The sequence below is a fragment of the Mustela nivalis genome (genome assembly GCF_964662115.1).
Source record: "Mustela nivalis genome assembly, chromosome: 7".
Classification (NCBI taxonomy): domain Eukaryota; kingdom Metazoa; phylum Chordata; class Mammalia; order Carnivora; family Mustelidae; genus Mustela; species Mustela nivalis.
Window position 1 is genome coordinate 46,650,684 of NC_139026.1, and position 20,341 is coordinate 46,671,024.

The 20,341-nt window shown below is 41.1% G+C and overlaps 1 protein-coding gene across 2 annotated transcripts in view; it reads left to right on the forward strand.

The window, feature by feature from the left end:
• BEST3 (bestrophin 3) overlaps positions 1-20,341 on the forward strand; it is a 68,995-nt gene that overhangs the window by 32,590 nt on the left and 16,064 nt on the right. The window contains exons 2-7 of one of the 2 annotated variants that reach the window (XM_082742879.1): positions 1,129-1,294; positions 4,425-4,519; positions 5,012-5,245; positions 15,921-16,075; positions 17,433-17,510; positions 17,599-17,751. In XM_082742879.1, coding sequence (XP_082599005.1) covers positions 1,143-1,294; positions 4,425-4,519; positions 5,012-5,245; positions 15,921-16,075; positions 17,433-17,510; positions 17,599-17,751 — 867 coding nt within the window. In that variant the 5' untranslated portion in view covers positions 1,129-1,142. The remainder of the gene's footprint in view (positions 1-1,128; positions 1,295-4,424; positions 4,520-5,011; positions 5,246-15,920; positions 16,076-17,432; positions 17,511-17,598; positions 17,752-20,341) is intronic. The other variant, XM_082742878.1, reaches the window with a different exon arrangement.

A 20,341-nucleotide genomic window follows, 5' to 3' on the forward strand; every position in this document is an offset into this window, starting at 1 on the left:
GCAAATCAGAATTGGATTGTTTTCTCACCTCCGAATAAAGACAGGAAGTTTTCTCGTTTAGATAAAATGTGTGCTGCAGGCTACTTCCTGTAAGAAATCTGCTAGAGGATTTATTTCCTGTGTCTAGCCCAAATCTCTCTAAAACCCCCATAACTTCCATCTAAGTAGCTCTCTGTAAGACCCTCCTCATAGATCCTTTTGAAGCAAAAAAGATTTCAGAGACCTCTCCTGTTATCTGTTTCTGCTCCATGTTAGAGAGTAGTGGTGCCGGATTAGTTCAAGGCCATCTCAGAACTTGAATGTTTTCTGTCTTGTTGAAAAGCAATGGAATTCCAGAGAACTCACTGGAACGAGGCACTGGGGTCCCATTCTCATCCTACTCACATCTACGGAACAGATCCAAGTAGAGAGAACCCAAACCGGGGCCTCATTTTGGTCAGTTCCAAAAAGAAAGTGAACCTCCCTAGGTATTTTATGATGATTTTCCAGGGAAAAGTCCACTACGATCACGGTGACCCTTCCTTGAAAAGTGTACAGAGGGTTTCCCATGCACTTGGAGCCCCACTACAGAGGTACCCACATCCAACTAAAACCAGCAAAAGTGACCCATGAATTAAATTCCCACAAGAGGCTTGCTTCTTTCAACAGTATCTCCTGATTTCTAAGTAGAGAGCTATCAATTCCCCCTCGGGAAATTTAAGGGTGAAATAGATACTTCTTTATATACCTTAGCAAATAAAGACCCAGAGAGTACATTTGGCTGGTGCTTTTGGAAATGTCAATTTATATAGCATACCGATACCCTAAATCTTCCCATGAATTAAGAAAACACACTTCTCAGATCACATTTGTTCATTTAAATATTACTAAGTGATGACTATAAAACCTGGATAACATTTAGACATGAATGCAAGTTCCAATATCCCCCTTTCCAGAGACTACTTAACTCCCCTTTCCTCCTAAAAGATTCAGCAGGGCGAAGGTGCTTATCGCCAAATTCCAAATCGGTTAAACAGAGCAAGGCAGAATGGGGAGATGGCTGGTTAGGGGCTTGAGTCTGAGACATAGACTTAACGCTCAAACTTAAACATTGCTTTTTACTTGTGTTTTGTCTTCTTGCTCTTCTAGAAAAGCTATCCAAGATGACTGTCACGTACTCCAGTAAAGTAGCAAATGCGACTTTTTTTGGATTTCATAGGTTACTCCTCAAGTGGAGAGGCAGCATCTACAAACTACTGTACAGGGAATTTATTGTCTTTGCTGTTTTTTACACGGCAATAAGTTTGGTGTACAGGTACCTTCCTTTGCATGTCTCCTATGGCCATCAGATATCATGGAAGAATACAGTCTCAAAAATCGGAGTCTTTGGTTGCCACTGACTTTTGCATTATGTAATCTCCTCCTTTGCATGATCCACTCTTGCCTTCTTCAACTCAGGACACGGTATTTTAATCCACACCTAACCATGCTCAGGATGTTAAGTAGACTCTATCATATTCAGGTGGCTCTCATTCCAGCCCCACGTTAGCTGATCACAGTGAGTCATGTTGCCAAACTTCGCCAGAGGTATAAAAGGGAAGATTCATACTTAAATACACAGCGATGATTTGGAATGGCAAAGGCCACAGACAAATAATCACTTGTGCCCATCTCAGCTCTGTCATTGATAATGTCAGTTTGTAATTTGACAGCTTATAGCAACTACCTACATAATGAACATCTTTGAGAATGGTATATATCAGGCAACTTTCCTATCTTTTGCCTGGAATGACAAGATCTTATCCAGGATGGTGCCTGCCAATCTTACCTATACCTCAACTAAATAAAGGCCTGAAAACTAATTTATTTTGTTGATATCTTCTGAGTTTGGGGTGTATTATATTCACAACGGAAGATGTTTATTCTTTACAACATCACAACCTACGCCTGTCAGACTGACAGAAAATCTGAGCAAAATCATGTCCAAGAAATACTTTCATGGCTAAAATCATGGTCTTAATAAAATTTTATCAATAGTACAAAAGAGAAGCTTTGTGAGTTTTTTTTTAATTAAAATTGATTGCATTCATTTCTACTCTGGGGGAAGTTAGAACTTAAAATAAAAAAGCTAAAGGTTTTTGAGGCTGTATTTCCTCCTTTTCTATGTAGTTCAGTTTGTTCTTTCCCACATACAGATGAACAAATTTGTGTTATCATTTCTCTTACCTGCCTTCTTCTTTGCAGCAGCAGGACTCCATCTGAAGAAGAGGGATAGTAATTTGGCCGGCTGATAATTATCAAAAGTAGAATAGGAAGAGCTGTTTTGCTGCCTATCAAAATATCTGTAAAGGGAAAGTTTTATTTACAAACCTCTAATCTTCTTTCAGTTGTGTCTTATAAATACAATATTATTTGGACAATTTATTTTTGTGTCATCTAATCCTTCAGAATATGAAATGGTGGAAGGCACGTGACATTTCCGAATAATTGTCTCATTAGTTTATTTTTACTAATGTGAGTTTATTGCTGCTACCGCTGCTTAGGATAGAAGAGCACTTAGAGCAGCTGCATCCTAGCCAGAAATCCTCCATGGGGCCTCCACTTTTGTTCCAATATCTTATTTATACTCCATAAAATAGTATGCATATATATTTTTAAAATTTTTTAGACTATAAAGTACCTCCATTTATAATAATGATCAATTGTGCTAGTCATTCTTCATTTTTTTAATGTTCAACTATAAAATCTTATTAAAATAAATGTTGAATCTTGATTAAAGACATACCAAGAACTCAAAGTCATTCATGACTTTACCAAGAAAGTCAAACATACCTGTAGGAAAATATAGACACAGTGTCATTCTCATGTGTACTAATAATCCTAAATTTTAAAATTCTATTATAAGCAAATAATTACACTTAGCAAAAATCCTAAGTCAAAGACAGAATTCATTTCTTTGATTATATCTCTTTTTACTTTTGGATGAACTTGACAAAATCATCATTTTAGTACTTTCTAGCTACTAAACTTTCTATGTAGCTAATAGCTGAATATTTTTTCCTTTGACCAATTATTAATAATAACAGCCTCTTTAATCGATTAAGTATGACATCATATGTTAAGTAGTTGTATATATAATATATTCTTTAAGCTTCATAACACATAGTTATTATTATTCCCATTTACAAAAAAATGGGAAAACTGAGGCTCGAGAGATTTAAAGATAGGTTCCAAGTCCAAATCTTTAAGTGGCTGATCTGGAATTCAAACCTGGGCTCCTCTGACCTTATGGCCTGTGCTTTCCACGTTTAAATCCTCTTTGACCATTTCTATCTGAGTATCGAAACTGTTCTGGCTGTGACTTGTCATTGGCATGACCTTGACACGCCTGCACAACCCGTTCCTAACTTGAGAATTTCTGACACTTCCTCCAAAGCCAAGGCAGGAATTCCAAGCTCACCCTGCACCCCAAGCTCACCCTGCACCCCAGAATCCTCTCAGCACCAGCTTTTCATCTGCAATCTGGCTGGTGGCTCCCTGTTACCTCATTATCCCTCTGCTTCCCTTATCCAAGTTCTCCTGACTCAAACAAGCCCTTGGCACATGTTATCATGGATTTCCAAGGGATTTCTTCTTCCCTTGGAACAGCTGTTCTCATTCTTTCATGCAAATTCATCTGTGTTGTTCCTCTTTCTAGATCTTGACCATGACTTGAGACTTTTCTTCTGCCTCTGAATCCCCTCCCTATAATATAAACATCAATAATAGTTTCATTAAATGAATTTATGTCAAACAATACCAGAAAATGAGTTTTGGTCAGATCTGTAATATAAAGTTTTATATTTATATTATATAACTACAAACCCACCAAATATAGTAATAAAAAATTTTACTTCTAGTTATATCTGCATTGTTTTATATTTTATCTAATTGTAGGCTATGAAATAAAGTTATAATATCCCTTGAAGTATAGCACATATGATCAAGAATGTGCTAAGTAGCATATTCAGGGAAGAGTAAGATCAAGATGTCAAATTTAGGGCTATTATTTAGTAATTAACTTAATAACTAATTCACTTAATCAAGATACTTTTTTTTAAGCATACTTGATGAATAATTGAAAATTTGACACTTTCATAAGGTATTTTGCTCTAAATCCAATGTATTCATCATACAAAAGCTTAAAATGTAAAGTATTTAAAAATAAAAGTTAATAAACCCAACTGTCTAATGGCCAATAACATTCATGTACTAAAAACATTGGTACTTGAACCATTCGGCAATTAAAAAGTCTTTGAGATACATCAGCTCAGGTAGGAAAAAAGTTACTGTGCCTTAAAAAAATTACAATTATTTGTGCTTAATTGTTTGCACTGAATATCACTTGCAAAGCAAGTGCAGAAGTATAATATCATAAAGGGCTATGCATTTTATTTTTGCTCCAGATTGTTACTTACAGGAGCCCAAAAACGTTACTTTGAAAAATTATCAATTTACTGTGACAGATATGCTGAACAAATTCCAGTAACCTTTGTGCTTGGTAAGTATAGGTCACACGCAGAATGCAGCCACACAGCTGTCTCCGTTAGGATGGCACCGATGACTCTGCATGGGAGTGTTTCCAAGCTGAGAGGCATGCCTGAAAAGCCACCGCTTGCGATAGAACCCCAGCCACCCGTAAGGTTTTCCTTCAGGACTGCTTTGGCTAAATTAACCCCAAACGAGTTTGAGGTAATCATTGGCGATTGGACAATCAAGCTTCCTCTTCACTAACGCTCCATTTTTGCTGTCAATATTTGAACTCTAATACCCACTCACTGGGTGCTAAGGCCTTGCCAGGCACAAATTACTTTTATTTATTTATTATTTATTTAGTTATTTAGTTATTTATTTAGGAGGGCAAAATTCTAAGATACAGATAGCAACATATTTTTACATCCCAATCCCTATAAAAGCTGAAATTCTGCTAAAAGCATCAGGGTCACCATGTATGCTGCAAGAAATGGCTTTATCGTTTCCTGTCACTTTACAGGGTTTTATGTCACTCTGGTAGTGAACCGATGGTGGAACCAGTTTGTGAATCTGCCCTGGCCGGACAGGCTGATGTTCCTCATCTCCAGCAGTGTTCACGGAAGGGACGAGCACGGGCGCCTGCTCAGAAGGACGCTGATGCGCTACGTCAATCTCACGTCTCTGCTCATCTTCCGCTCTGTGAGCACCGCTGTGTACAAAAGGTTCCCAACCATGGACCACGTGGTTGAAGCAGGTATGGTGCACGCCTTTGCCCTCCGTGGACTCCCCTCAGCCTAGATGGGACCCTCCAAAATCCCTCTGAAATTTTATTTATTCATTCATCCAAGAAACATTTACTGATTACTTCCTATGTGCCAGAAACAGTCTTCAGAGGCAAAAATGAGTAAGACATAGTCACTGCTCTCAAGAAGGTTCCTAGGGGTGCAAAAGAGAGGAAGTGGCAGAGAGTCAACTTCAAATTAAGTGGCAAAGAGTCACATGGCCTTTAGGTAAATATACTATAATAATAATTACTATATTTATTAGAACCATGTTAATATCATCTGACCTTTTCTAAAAGTCCATTCTAGCAGGAACCAACCATGAGTTTTTGTCTAGGCAGTGTGGCTCTGGTCTCTCTTTGACTCCTCAAAGTAGATGGAGTTGGGGATGCCTGCCTGGCTCAGTCTGCTGAAGGTGCAACACTTGATCATGGGGTTGTGAGCTCAAGCCCCACACTGGGTGTGGAGATTACTTTGAAAAGAACCCTCCCCCCCCAAAAAAAAACATAGATGCATTTGTTCAATCCGCGCTCCTGGGCACAGTATGCTGGGAACAAGTCATGTTGGGAGGATGGTTCTCTTTGGTGTGTTAATATTTAGGAGAGAAGCTGTCAGAGCAGACCTCAATGGGATGAGGATTAAATGAGATCATTGTGGGCAGGCACCGAATAAAAACTGGTAGTTGTGCTTGGTGGTTGTTTGTCGGTCTGATAGATGGTTGGGATAGATTAATAAATACACATTTTAAAACCATGAGGTGGCGCCTCGGTGGCTCAGTTGGTTAAGCAACTGCCTTCAGCTCAAGTCATAATCCTGGAGTCCCGGGATCAAGGACCACATCAGGCTCCCAGCTCCATGGGGAGTCTGCTTCTCCCTTCAACCTTCTCCTCTCTCATGTTCTCTCTGTCTCTCTCTCAAATAAATAAATAAAACCTTTAAAAAACAAAAATAAAAACAAAAAACGTGAGGTGATTCTGCCTTTATATTGAGTACAGTCTCAAATTAGGTTGCTGTATCCAGGCTCCTTTTCTGAAATGGCCTTGAAAACAGATTTTTTAAAAAAAAGATTGGTATTTGAGGGCTTTTTTGAGGAGGTTTTTATGCATGGGCATAATGAGCCTTGTGCTGACTTCAGTGACTCAGTTGGTTTGTGTGGACAGAACTGACTGGAGCCATGAGGGTGCCTAGGCCTGTGTGGGTGCCTCTGAGGTCTGGTTCCCTGACATCACAGGGAACATGTCCGTACTGTTCTCGCTCCCTCTGAAGTGTTCTCACAAGAAGCAGAAAAAGCAGTAATTGGACAGCTTGTAGCCACAGGGACATAAAGTTTGCGCACTGGGCAGAAAGGCAAAGGTTCCAAACCACTGCCCTCCGAGCTGGGGGAGCCACTCCAGAGGCCAGATCCTTCCTGACTGGCCCACAGTCCACCATATTGAGTGGGCACCCTCTCTGTGGACTGGCAGCTGGCTCACCAAACTTGCTCCTTTCCCCAACAGAGAAAGCTGAGTCAGTGTGCACATGGGGTCAGTTTCCACTTTCCCCCAAGCTGGACACATGTCTCCATCACTGTCTGACTGTCCTTGGCCTGTGCCAACGTTTCTGGGAAGAACAGGAAGTTCAGGGATGGCGGAAAATGTCTGGCAGATGTCCTGAGTCCAGAGCCAGGGCACCTGCTCTGCCTGAGGGGAGAGAGGGCTAGTAAGTAAAGCACAAGGGCCCTAGAGGAGTGGGGGCAAAGGCTGGAGGCAATGTTGAGGGTACAAGAAAACCTACTTCCTGTCTGGTGACTTTCCTACATAAAATCACCTGTCAGGAAAAGTACATGTTCTCAAACCTCAGTGCATAGTAGATTTTGTTAAAAGTCAATATTGCTAAAAATTCAGATCCCAAGATACCACACCTAGAGATTCTGATTCAGTAGATCTGGGGTGGTGGCCAGGAACGAATGGATTTAACAAGCCCCTGGACACTCTGAGGCAAGGGGTCCCTGGATCATATTCTGAGAGACAATGGGTTTTAAGATGGTTGGAGTTTCCTTCTAACAGCTTTGCCTGGCTTCAGGGAATCTTCTGGGAATTCAGAACTGAGTAGAGGGCTCCTTCTGAAGCATCTGGCAATCTCTTGACTAGAGCCAGATGACCTAGGTCACCCACCTGCTAGTCCCTAACTTTCCTTGCTTTGAAGTTGGACAGTCAAGTTCCAGTAGTCTGGAAAATTAAAAGGATCAAACACTGTTGGGGCAATACATATGCTTTGATGTTACAGGTTAAATTTCTCAAGTTAAAAATAAAATGGGTTCATTTCTGCTCACATGAAATAGAAATACCCGTAGAGTGCAAAATAATATCTATAATGCTGAAAATTCCCTAAACTGGTCTGTTCTCAGTTATTTACCAGAGGAGCTATAACAGAAGTATCTCTATCATTTTGCCTATTGGCAACAAACCTGGCCTGGAAAATTTCAGTCATTCCAATCACCAGCCCTGGAAGATGTCACTCATCCTAAGTCAGGTCAGGTGCACAATTCCAGACCTTTGCCAGTTCAAGCAATGGCCTTAACTGGGTATTTGCATTATGAAATAAAACTGAATCAAAACATTTTAGTTGGTGTTTCATAGTGATCAGGAGAAAAAAATATTTCTCTTCAAAATTACTCACCAGAATCACAGAAATAGGTGATGGGAAATTATCTACACTCCTCTAAAAGAAACGTTACTAAAGCTGTTGCTAAATCTGTCATGTATTTGCTTATTTAACAAAGATCTGTTGAGTGTATATGATATGCTAGGCACTGTTCTGAGCAGGGTAGCACAACTAGAAGTGAGAATAGATATGATCCCTGTCCTCAGCAAAAATTGCTACAAATCTTTTCTCACATGAATCATTTTCAGAGACAAACACAAATGTATTTACAGCTGAACCTTATATTTCTACATTGTATTTCTATTTCTCCCAAATTGTTTCCTTTTGTGCTTGGTAGCCCATAAGAGTGATTAGAAAACAGTAAAATTGGGGGTGCCTGAGTGGCTCAGTCAGTAAAGTATCTACCTCTTGATCTCAGCTCAGGTCTTGATCTCAGAGTCACGAGTTCAAGCCCTGCATTGGGCTCAGGTGTGGAGCCTACTTAAATAAAAAAAGAGAGAGTGGGATGCCTGGGTGGCTCAGTTGGTTGGACGGCTGCCTTCGGCTCAGGTCATGATCCCGGCGTCCTGGGATCGAGTCGATCCTGGGATCGAGTCCCACATCGGGCTCCTTGCTCCGCAGGGAGCCTGCTTCTTCCTCTGACTCTGCCTGCCATTCTGTCTGCCTGTGCTCGCTCTCTCGCTTGCTCTCTCTCTGATAAATAAGTAAATAAAATCTTTAAAAAAAAAAAAAAAGAGAGAGAGAGAGAGAGAAAATGAAAGAATACAGTAAAATTTGAGGAGAGGACACTGTTCAGTATTCTTAAAGCCCTTGACTCTTAACATGAGTTTCTTTGAGCTTCTTCTATAAGGAAAGACCCTGAGGAGAACCCATCAGAATTTTTAGCGGCACTTATAGTAAACAGAAATTAATACAACAAAGCAAGCTCCCAATTGTCAAATGGCTGTTGAAACTCAAGTTCTACCTTTAGATGCACTGGCCGGAAAGCTAGCCCCATACTCAGATCATGTAACTTGTGATCTTCTCTCACTAAGTAAAATCAAATGGCTGTTATATAGTATTGACTTCCTGCCCTGTGGGGGGCTGTTCAAGTTCTTTCCAATGCATTCCATGGCGGTGGGGCTTCTTGGTCTCTGTGAGATCTCCCACAACTCTGCACTCCAGAGAGGTGATCAAGGGGACAGTGGCATTCGCAGCTGTGCCAGTTTTTCCTGCTGGCTGAACTTTTACAGGCTGAGTCAGTTACCTCTATAGCCTCACATGCTGTGCCCAGAAGAGACAGAATGTCATCCTGTGAGTGAAACTTGACTCACCTATGCACACTTGCTCTACATAGGACAGAAAGTGCACGGTGAACCCTACTTGAATGAATGCCATGATGGGTAGTCTCAGCAGGTCAGGGTTTGAAGATTCCACACAGTTCTAAGAGTTAATCAACGCATCCACTCAATGTTTCTCAAAGTGTGATCATAGACTACATTCATTTATCAAGGGGACTTTAAATTGCACATTCCTGGGCAGCTGGTGGAATCAGAATGTCTGGGGCTTAACAACTAAGAGTCCCCACCTCAAACAAGCTCCCGGAAGCTCTGTAGGATGTTTGACCCCAGGCCGAGAATGCTAAAATGGCATAACAATTCTGTGCACTAGGCTAGATGTTCCTAAATTTTGTTGCAAGTTGAAATCACTAGGGATATTTTACAAATACTGATGTCTGGCTCCCTCCCCAGACGTTGGGTTCAATAGGTGTTTGATGCGACCCAGGCATCAAGAATTTTAAAAGCTCCCCGACCACTCTAACACACAGCAGAGTTTAGGAAGCACTGTACCATAACACAGGGCACAGCTATCAACTCCTCCAACCTCACCTGCAAATCACCTCACGTCTGCTCACTCAGGGAAAATAAAATTCTGGGCCACCCAGACAGGCGAGGGCTCAGAGCACTGATTTAGGGGGTGTTATTTCCTGTGTGTCAAGTGTAGAAGGTGGTGAACTATCAGGAGACAGGGATATGGCTGAGTAGAGATGTTTTATCCACATGAGGAAAAGAGGAAATGTTCTGTCTCTGGCCAGGAATGCGATTCTAGAAACTGATTTCACTCAACCATATCCTATTTCAAGCTTTTCAAACTATGGTTTGTAATTCATTACTGGGTTCTTAAGTCATTTTAATAGCTCGCAATCAGCATTTTTTAATGGAATGGAACAGAACAGAACAGAACTAAACTGATCAGGAAATATCAGAGAGACCACCAGCTGAAAGAACCAATCATTGTTTGGGAACAATGTATCTTACTGTGGTCCCTGGTTTTAAAAAAAAAAGAAAAAAAAGTCTCACATCCGGCCCACAGCAGTTTCACAATGTGATTCCATCTCTCTCCCTCAATCTCTCTGACCTCCCTTTGATTTTTCCAGCTGACAAGGATTTCTAAACCTTTACCATTGAGTTTAAAGGAGCACTGTAGTCAAATCCGGTGGCTGCATTCAGTTCATTTTGGAAGTACAGTACAGAGATAAAAATTAGCCAGGCACATTGCAATCTTCCTGAAAAAGTCATCTCTCTGAGATGGGCTCAGATGCTGAACGCACAACCTTCCCTTTCAGAAAGAACTGGCAATAAACCCATTCTGCCTTCAAGCTTTGAGATGCCGAGCTTTTAGCTCTTCTGCTAATAGAGTCTCATTTGCACACTCTGCTTTAAAAGCCTAAGACATCTGCCTGAGCTTCAACTGAGGCAAAACAGACCAACTGCAGATGAAAAATTTTAAAGACCGGAATATTATTTATCAGTGGACTTAATTAGGCCTTTGGCTTGAGGGCAGTAACATTTTACCTTAAAGTAGAAGGTCCTATTCCATCAAATCACAATTCTAGTTGCAAGTAAAAACGTGGGGTGGGGGATGTTACTCTGATTTGAAATACTAAGGAGGTTTCTTGGCACAAGTATGAAAATTGTTGAACAGAGCCTACCAGAAGGAAGAGAGAGCAAGAGGAGCTCTGAGCAGATGTAACAGCAAGACAAAGCAATAATGTCAGGATTATGGGTAGGACCCGAGGGAATATGGCATGAAGACTGACAGATCAAGGTCACAGGGTGGTGTGAGGACCAGCCCAGTTGACAGTGCTACCAAACTGTGGCAGATCAGTGGGTGTGCGGATCACGCAGTCCTAGCAATGAGCATAATGACCACATTCTGAAAAAGTTCCTTGGTCTCTGGTTACAGTGTCCTAAAGTACTGATAAGGATAGAATTCCATTTCATAACAAACATCCTTTTAATTGATTTGACCAACAATCTGTGGATTTCCTTGTACTTGTCCAGTGATGTGATTTCCAAAGACGCGGTAACTTTTAGTAAGACATGTCACCCTGAGGGGAGCAGCAAAAACCGCCATGCCTGTGCACTCTTGGAGGATACATTAATGTCTGGTTGACAAACCACAGAGCTGAGCAAAGCACTCCTTACCTCTGGGCTGAAAAACTAAAAATCCCCAGCTTTCCTTGCTCTGCCCGTCCCCTTCCAGTGAGTGGGTGTGCTACCTGGGAGAGAGGCTAACTCTAGCTTTTGTGTCCGCCCTGAATAAACCCTCAGAATGCATATTTGCATTCTGCTAAAAAGCCGAAAAAGAACTTGCCAGCACAAATTGATCCATACTCCTGAATAAAAAGTAAGCAGAGGTAAAGTTATTCTTTGGTCAAATGACAGAGCTTGCAACTGGTATATAAATGGGGTAATTTTTTGAAAATTGCAGCATAAATCCCAAGAATGTAACTGCTAGCCAATTGATATGAAATGTCAGAGAATAGGCTTCCAGGTAAAGGATGAACCGCTGCTGCACATCTTTAAGCATAGAGCCAAGACAGGTCAAGTTTATTAACCACTTGTCACAAGGCTCGATCATGCTCTGCAAGTCTTTAAAAAGAAAGAGAAGAAAAAAAAAAGCGGAGTATCTCGATCAGGCAAGAACTTTGAGATACACTGAGAATCGAGAAGGGAACGATCAGGCTCATTTTTATTTTTGACATCCAGACAAAGTCCAGTTCCTCAGGCATGAGGAATTTCCTTCTAAGCCAATATAAATAACCTGAGCATTATCTAAAACGAGTCTCCTGTTGGTAAATATTGGCTTTGTAGTTGATACTCTGTTTACTTCAAATACTGAATAACGAGAATCTTCATTCGGCGGGGCAGTGATTTTCAAACGTTGCTGTGTGTCAGGACTTGTATGTGGAACATAAGGAATAGTGAGGAGGACCACCAGGGAAGGGCGGGAAAACGGAAGGGGAAGAAATCAGAGAGGGAGACAAACCATGAGAGACTCTGGACTTCAGGAATGAAACTGAAGGGGTGGAGGGAGGGGGAAGCTGGGTGGGCATTAAGGAGGGTACCTGCTATGAGCACTGGGTGTTATACACAGCTAATGAACCATTGAACACTACATCAAAAACTAATGATGTTAGTTTTTATGTTAGCTAATTGAACATAATAAAAATATATATATTAAAAAAAAAAAATTTCCGGCAGAGCTTGGTACACATGTGACTGCCTGGACCCAATTCCATTAAATCACTCTGGAAGATCTGAATGAATGCTGATGCCCAGCCTCACTCTAGACCACCTGAATCAGAATTTTCTAGAAGTACCCACATGAGACGGTAAGGCACAGAGCTGGTTCTGAGTCTGATTTAGTAGATGAGGGTGGAGCCTAGCCCTCTCCATGGGTGACAGATGTCACAAGTGACTCAGATACCCACGATCAGTAGCCCCTATTCTCAAAAACACTGACCGAGATCTAGGTAACTCCAAGGCTCTATGAATCAGTGACTTTCAAAATGAGCAGGTCTCTCTTCTCTTTGACGCCTCTTCTATTAGAGTAACACCTCTGAAATAAAACTTCGTCTCCATGGTAAGGAGGGAGGATTACTTAAAGCGGAATAATCATGTTTGTAAATTGATTACAGGTGATTAGGATATAAACTAGGTTACATTGGGGCAAAAGTCGATTTTCATATGAATGTGTTAGAATTTCATAAGCGAATGACCACATTCCTGAGACAAAAGTAACTCAAAATTAGTATCTAACAAAACTCTATTTTTGAAAAAAGATTTAATTTAGAAAACATTACTGGTACTAAATTACAATTAACACTGAAAAAGTCCACTTAAAAATTCAAGGGAATAAGTACAAGAATAGTAATTGCATTATTTTTTAAATTTAATTTATTTGTTTGACAGAGAGAGAGCATAAGCAGGGGGAACAGCTGGTGGAGGAAGAAGCAGCAGGGAGCCCGATGTCGGGCTCGATCCCAGGACCCCAGGATCATGACCAGAGCCAAAGGCACTCACATAATCAACTGAGCCACCCAGGAGCCTGCATCATTATTTTTTTTTTTAATAGCAAAAAAACGAAAACAACTTAATGTCTATTCAAAAGAGGACTAATTAAATAGAACATTGTATACAATTAGCTAGATAGCAGCCATTAAAAACAATGATGCCACTTCATATATACTAACAAAAAAAGATCTCCAAGATATAACCAAAAAATAGAAACAAATGACAGATATGTATGTATTTAGTGTAAAGCCATTTGTGTTCTTTTTTTTTTTTTTAAGATTTTATTTATTTATTTGACAGAGATGACAAGTAGGCAGAGAGGCAGGCAGAGAGAGAAAGTGGAGGAAGCAGGCTCCCCGCTGAGCAGAGAGCCCGACTCGGGGCTCAATCCCACAACCCTGGGATCATGACCTGAGCCGAAAGCAGAGGCTTCAACCCACTGAGCCACCCAGGCGCCCCAAAGCCATTTGTGTTCTTAAAAATTAAGCCTGAATGATATTTCTCTGGAAAGATACACAATAAACTTGCCACAGTAATTCCTTCAGAGAGAAAACTATGTAGCTGGGAAAATGAGACTGACTTTTCTTATTAATATTCTTTTAGTCCTTCTGGATTCCTGTAGCATTTGAATGACTCAGTCAAATATTTTAAAAAGCAAAAGGTCAAGAGTAAACTGCAAGCTTTTAAAGTACATACTTGAAGGATACCTGGGTGTCTCAAGTGGTTAAGTGTCCAGCTCCTGGTTTTGTCATGTCTCAGGGTCATGACATTGAGCCTCATGTGGGGGCTCTGTGCTCAGTGGGGAGTCTACTTGAGATTCTTTCTCTACCACTCCTTCTGCCCCTACCCACCCCCAAATACATAAAAAATAAGGTAGATATTTATATGAACAAACCCTGGTGCACAGTAGACATTCAGTAAATGTTTGTTTATTAAATAAACCTGCTCCCTTATTTCTCCTCTCCTCTTATTCAAATCTCTTCTTTCCTTACTGTGCATGTTGGGGGTGGGGTGGATAACTAAAATTTCATAATGTATTATGCCTTGGCACTTACTGAGTTCTAGGTATGTGCTAAGCATTATGTTAACCTCTTGACATGTGTTCACCATCTCATGTAATTCTGCAACGTGCCTGGGAAGTAGTACTATCATTTCTCTTTTACATCTGGGAAAACTGAGGCTAGAGAGGTCACTGCAAGCTCAGGCAAACTGTGTTATATACATGCATACACACAAATAAAGATTGTAAAAATTATACTTTTAAGATATGCTGTGGGCACTATGAAGATCATTGTTATGCCCCAATAATGGGTCCGTGATTAAAGGAGCGAGACTGATATAAAGTGAAGGTCAAGCAAAGCTTTATTTCGCGCCAAGCATCAAGAATCTAACCAAAAGTTCAGGGCCGCACCTCTTATAAGAGAGGGCGACCCTTCTCTGTTTCACAGACTAGCTTTTAAGGGCAAAGGCCATGCGGTCAGGCCTGGCCACGCACAGGTGACCAATGAGATTGTAACACACACAGGAAACTCCACAGTGATGCTAGGTGACCAATTGAGTTAGAATTTACCCTAGTAGACATTTAAACCAGCCTATTACACCTTGATAGGGATTGGTGCCCAAAAGGCTCCCAAAGGGCCGGCCCATACTCCTTGGTAACCAGGGAGACAGTATGCATCCCCCCACTGATCCACCTTTGTATCTGGGCTTTGTTACCTGAAGCTGGTTTCTGGGACTTGTCTTCAAGTAAATCCCCTGGGGAAGGGGAGCAAGGACAGTTTCTAAATAGGTCCTTACATCGTACATTCACTGCCCTTCCAAAGTATGACAATCCCTAATACAAGGCAACAGCGAGCACTGTCTGGGGAAATTTGAAGGGGGGAATCTCAAGGGAAGGAGAAGACCCACATCATGGAAGGCTTCACAGAAGGGGACTTGGTTGATCAGGACTGTGGAGGGAGCAAGCAAGCAGGAGGAAAGTATGTGATTCATGGTTTCCACACTATACTAAGTGTTTTGTATATATTAACACCTTTAATTCTTTCAATTGTAACATTTCTTTTTTTTTTTTAAGATTTTATTATTTATTTATCAGAGAAAGAGTGAGCACAAGCAAGGGGAGAGGCAGGCAGAGGGAGAAGAGGTCTTCTCTGATGTGGGACTCAGTCCTGGGACCCGGAGATCATGACCTGAGCCAAAGGCAGATGCTTAACCGACTGAGCCACCCAGGTCACCCATTAATCCTAACATTTCTAAGTATTCTTGCTTCCAATTTTAGATGAATAAACCAAAACCTAAAGAGGAAACCTTCCCCAGATGCTCTAGTCCCCATTTAATGTCACTTTACTTCCTAATAGCCATCTCTATGAGGGATTACCAACATGCCTTGACTTATATATTATTTTAGATAACTTATATATTATTGTTAGGTAACAATATATATGTAGTTAGATATATATTATTGTTAGATTAAAAAATGTGTTTGCATTCACACGCACACACATTCCTTATTTCTAATACAAGTATAAACTACTTGAGGCATCTTTTATGCATCTTTAATATCCCCAAATTGTATGCTCCCATAGTAACCATGAAAATATTTATGGTAATATATTAGTGCTAGACTAATTCTGCATAATTGTGCTATTTTTATTTTGTGCTAAAGGTTTTATGACAGCAGATGAAAGAAAATTATTTGACCATCTCAAATCTCCTCATCTGAAATACTGGGTTCCATTCATCTGGTTTGGAAATCTTGCAGCGAAAGCCCGAAAGGAAGGTAGAATCAGAGACAGTGTTGATCTACAATCATTGATGACTGTAAGTACCTCACAAATCATCAGTCTAAGAGGCTAATCAGAGACCAGCAAGGATCTGGATGGAACAGGTCAGACCAGGACAAGTCTGCTTTGTTCCGGTTCCTTTGGAACCAGTATCAGAACCCTCAACATGCAGGACAGGAATAAGTCATGTTGATTGCTGGTGGTTGCTGAGAAACTCAGTCTAAACAGAATTAGGCTTTGTAACAGGCTCTGTAAGAAAGTGTCCCTTAATTGATTACCAATAGCTGCCAAGAGTTCTAAATGATCTTGTGTCCACATGGTGTGTTTACCATCCCTGGCTCCACGATCCTAGAATAAGATCTGGAGTAAAAATAAACCCGTCCAGTCAGATCCCCCCAGCTGGAATTTCCTGAGGTTAAGCCAACTTTTCAGATACTCCAGGAAATGAAATGATGTTTTCATTAAATAAATAACCCCGAGGTCATCTGAAAAGCAAATTTACAGAAGGGCTAGATAGACATGTGCCATGACCATCTCCTGCCTGAATCAGGCAAAAAGAATGAATGATATAAAAATAACTCCCAAATTAACATAAACTCCTCTTCCCAGTCTTATGTAATAACTTATGCTTGATAAAGGGGGGGTGAGGAATCAATGGATTAGAGTTCTTCCTGCTCCAAACAGAGATTATTCTCTATCAATGTAAGTGTTGTTGTAAAGTCCTCGTGGGGGCAGGGGGCAGAGGATGTGCTTCTTTTTTTCTAAAATCTATAGCAAACATGTTTTCAAAAGAGGTAGAGAAACAGGGAAAAAAAAATCTGCTCTCACAGAAATGTACCAAAATAGATAGAAATGACTTATTTAAAATATTAATGCCTGCCTTCCCATCACCACTTTGGACAAACATACATGTTAGAAATGATGGATTCAATAGAGTAGGGGATAGTTCTATAAAGTCCTGATTTCTTTTAATATTTTTTAAAACGTCCAACTACAGTCATCCATTTTGCATTGTGGAATGATGTTGATGGCCATTTCCAGAATGTTTCCTTTCGCAGCCTCATCCTTTTACGAACATATTCCTTTTTTTTTTTTAATATATTTTTTAAATTTATTTATTTGGCAGACAAAGATCACAAGTAGGCAGAGAGGCAGGCAGAGAGAGAGAGGAGGAAGCAGGCTCCCTGCTGAGCAGAGAGCCCAATGTGGGGCTCTATCCCAGGACTCTGGGATCATGACCCGAGCTGAAGGCAGCAGCTTTAACCCACTGAACCACGCAGGCACCCGTCTATGGACATATTCCTAAAAGCCACAGCCACACTACACATCCCAGGAAATCTTTACTGCCCCACCCATCATCTTAGTAAACTATGTTTTATCTGTTTCTGCCTTAGGAAATGAACAAATACCGCTCTTGGTGCAGCCTCTTATTTGGCTACGACTGGGTTGGGATTCCGCTGGTCTACACCCAGGTATCAAGCCCTTGGCACTCGGTTTTTCCTTGCTGCTTGCCGTAGGCACCTGGCGCCGGGCTCTCACTCAGGCTTCTCTCCGACGCAGGTTGTCACCCTGGCAGTCTACACCTTCTTCTTCGCCTGCCTGATTGGACGCCAGTTTTTGGATCCCACCAAAGGCTACGCGGGGCATGACCTAGACCTTTACATTCCGATCTTCACGCTCCTGCAATTCTTCTTCTACGCAGGATGGCTCAAGGTAGCCCACGGTCTCCGCGCCTGAGACCTACTCTGTAATCCCTGTCACGTTTTACCCTCTGCACCCTGGGTCTGTACTGAGTCACTCATTAATGAGCCCTTCAACGGTAGATTTAATACTGAATCGCCCAGAGATGTCATTACTTTTAAAGTAGGGATTCGAGAGATGTGAGGAGTACCATATTACAGCCATCTAAAGCAAAGAGATTACAAGAACAGTCTTTTATGGCTACTGATTTTTTAGTCTTTGTGTGCTCCCATTAGGATTCTAGTAATGTAATTAAAGTAATAACCGTAACTGCCTTGATTTTTTATGCCACAATTGGCAACTAGGCAGAGTGAAAGGGGTAAATAAGAAGACTTATATATCAGGCTTCAGCATTAGCATTGTATTATTATTTTGGTTCAGCTCAACTCTGCAGTTAACTGTGACTCCCTGAAATCCTACTAGCTGTCCCACATTAAAGGCATCCCATTTCCACAACTAGAACTGAGCCTCAGAAAAGGATTCATCAGAATCAAAACCAGAAATAGCAGGATTTATGATGACATTTGGTTTGCCAGGAAATTAAAAACAGGCCAGAGTCCTGAGAAGGACTTGTCCCACCATCAGTGCAGAATTGAGTTTGTCCTCACCCCTCAGTGCCCTCAACCCCCTCCCTCAGCACCCTCCACCCCACATCTGCCCCTCAGCCTGTCCTGGATGCCTGCAAAAACACCACAGCCTGAGGCAAGAGAGGTAGTATACATACACACAAAGACAGTGGCTCCATTAAGGTAATTGAAATCTAATGACAGTTTGAAGATAACTTGAATAAAATGAAATGTCCAATGCTGACCTTGCAGCCAGCCACACCTTGGGTGCACTAAAGCAGCCTTCCAGGCTGTGGCAAAATTTTCCCCTCCAGTGCCTTTGCTTTGATTGGCTTGAATCGTTAATCAGGAAAAATAAATATATTGGCATTTCAAGAAGTAAAGGCATGTCCTTAATAATTGGCAAAACATTTTCAGCTAAGTGACACTGATCCTTAATTATTTTTACCCATTTAAGACAGAGAAAGAGCAAGAGAAACTAACAGCTCTCATCTCCCATTAGAGAAAAAAGAAGACTCTGGTTTTATAGAGAGAAAATCACCAGGCTGGCCCAAATACTGGATTGTTCTGATCTTTTATTGTCCTGTCCCCTGAGTTCCTTGCTTTGTGTCCGTGTGGTGTTTGCCCAGCCTGCACGCAACTGTTAACAGTTCCTGCCTTCTGAAATGCTCTCTAAAATATTTTTTTAAAGATTTTATTTATTTGATAGACAGAGATTACAAGTAGTCAGAGAGGCAGGCAGGGAGAGAGGAGGAAGCAGGCTCCCTGCTGAGCAGAGAGCCTGATGCGGGGCTTAATCCCGGGACCCTGAGACCATGACCTGAGCCAAAGGCAGAGGCTTTAACCCACTGAGCCACCCAGGCACCCATGAAATGCTCTCTAAAATATTAGCATTCTGCTCCTTTATAAAATACTTTTAAAGGCAAAATATGAAAATACAATCTTAGCTCCTTTAGAACATAGACAGCCCTAAAAGGAGAGAACTGCTTTCCCACCCAATGGATTAGATGGAAAGATCTCACTTTCTAAGCAGCTGTTTTATTTTGCCCATCCTAATCTTTATAAATCTTTTCAAAATGTAAAAAAAAAAAAAAAAACCCACCTCATCTTAACCTTATAAATAGTATATTACTCAGTTATTTGCTGGAAAGAGAGCTTCTAAGGAAACTAAAAGCTATTTCTTGAGATAGTCAATCCAGAAACATAATATCATTTGGGTAGGTAAATGTAAACTCTAATATTATATACAGGAATGATCCCATAAAAGTGAAATTCTGGATGTAACGAAAATATTTTTAAGGCCCATCCAGTGACCTGGTACAACCTCGGGCCAGAAAGAGTGGATTGCCCCTGGAAGGTGCAGTGAGGGACTTTGACAGGAATATTGCTGTGAGGCTGACTGATTCGGGGCACAGGCCCTGCCCAGTTTCGTCACTTACAGCAAGGGAGATGCATCTCCAAGTCAGTGGTTCTCGACTTCAGCCACACACTTAAACCTCCTGGAGCTTCACCCAGTACAGAGAACTCAGCACAACCTCGCACCCGTTAAATCAGAATCGAGGGAGGCACCCAGGCATCAAGTGCCTTTAAAGCTCCTCAGGTTATTTCGATCTTCACCCAAGGCTGAAAACAGCTGTTCTAAGTGGTTAATGGTTAGACTTACATCCTAAAAATTAAGTAGGTAAATTTTCTACCAAATAGTCTGAGAATATAGAAACTCAACTAATCAATGGTGCCTTTATTTTTTACCCTTGTTTTTTCCCATCTAAGCCCAATGTAAAATCTCTCTACCCCCCAACCTGTCTCTGTCTCTCTCTCGCACATACCTACACACACACAATCTTGATAATAAAAATCAAAGATATTATTTTTTAAATTTATTTATTTGAGGGAGACAGGGAGAATACAAGCAGGGCTAGGAGCAGAAAGACAGGGAGAGAGAATCCTAGGCAGACTTTGCTGAACGCAGAGCCCCCTATGGGACTCGATCTCACAAC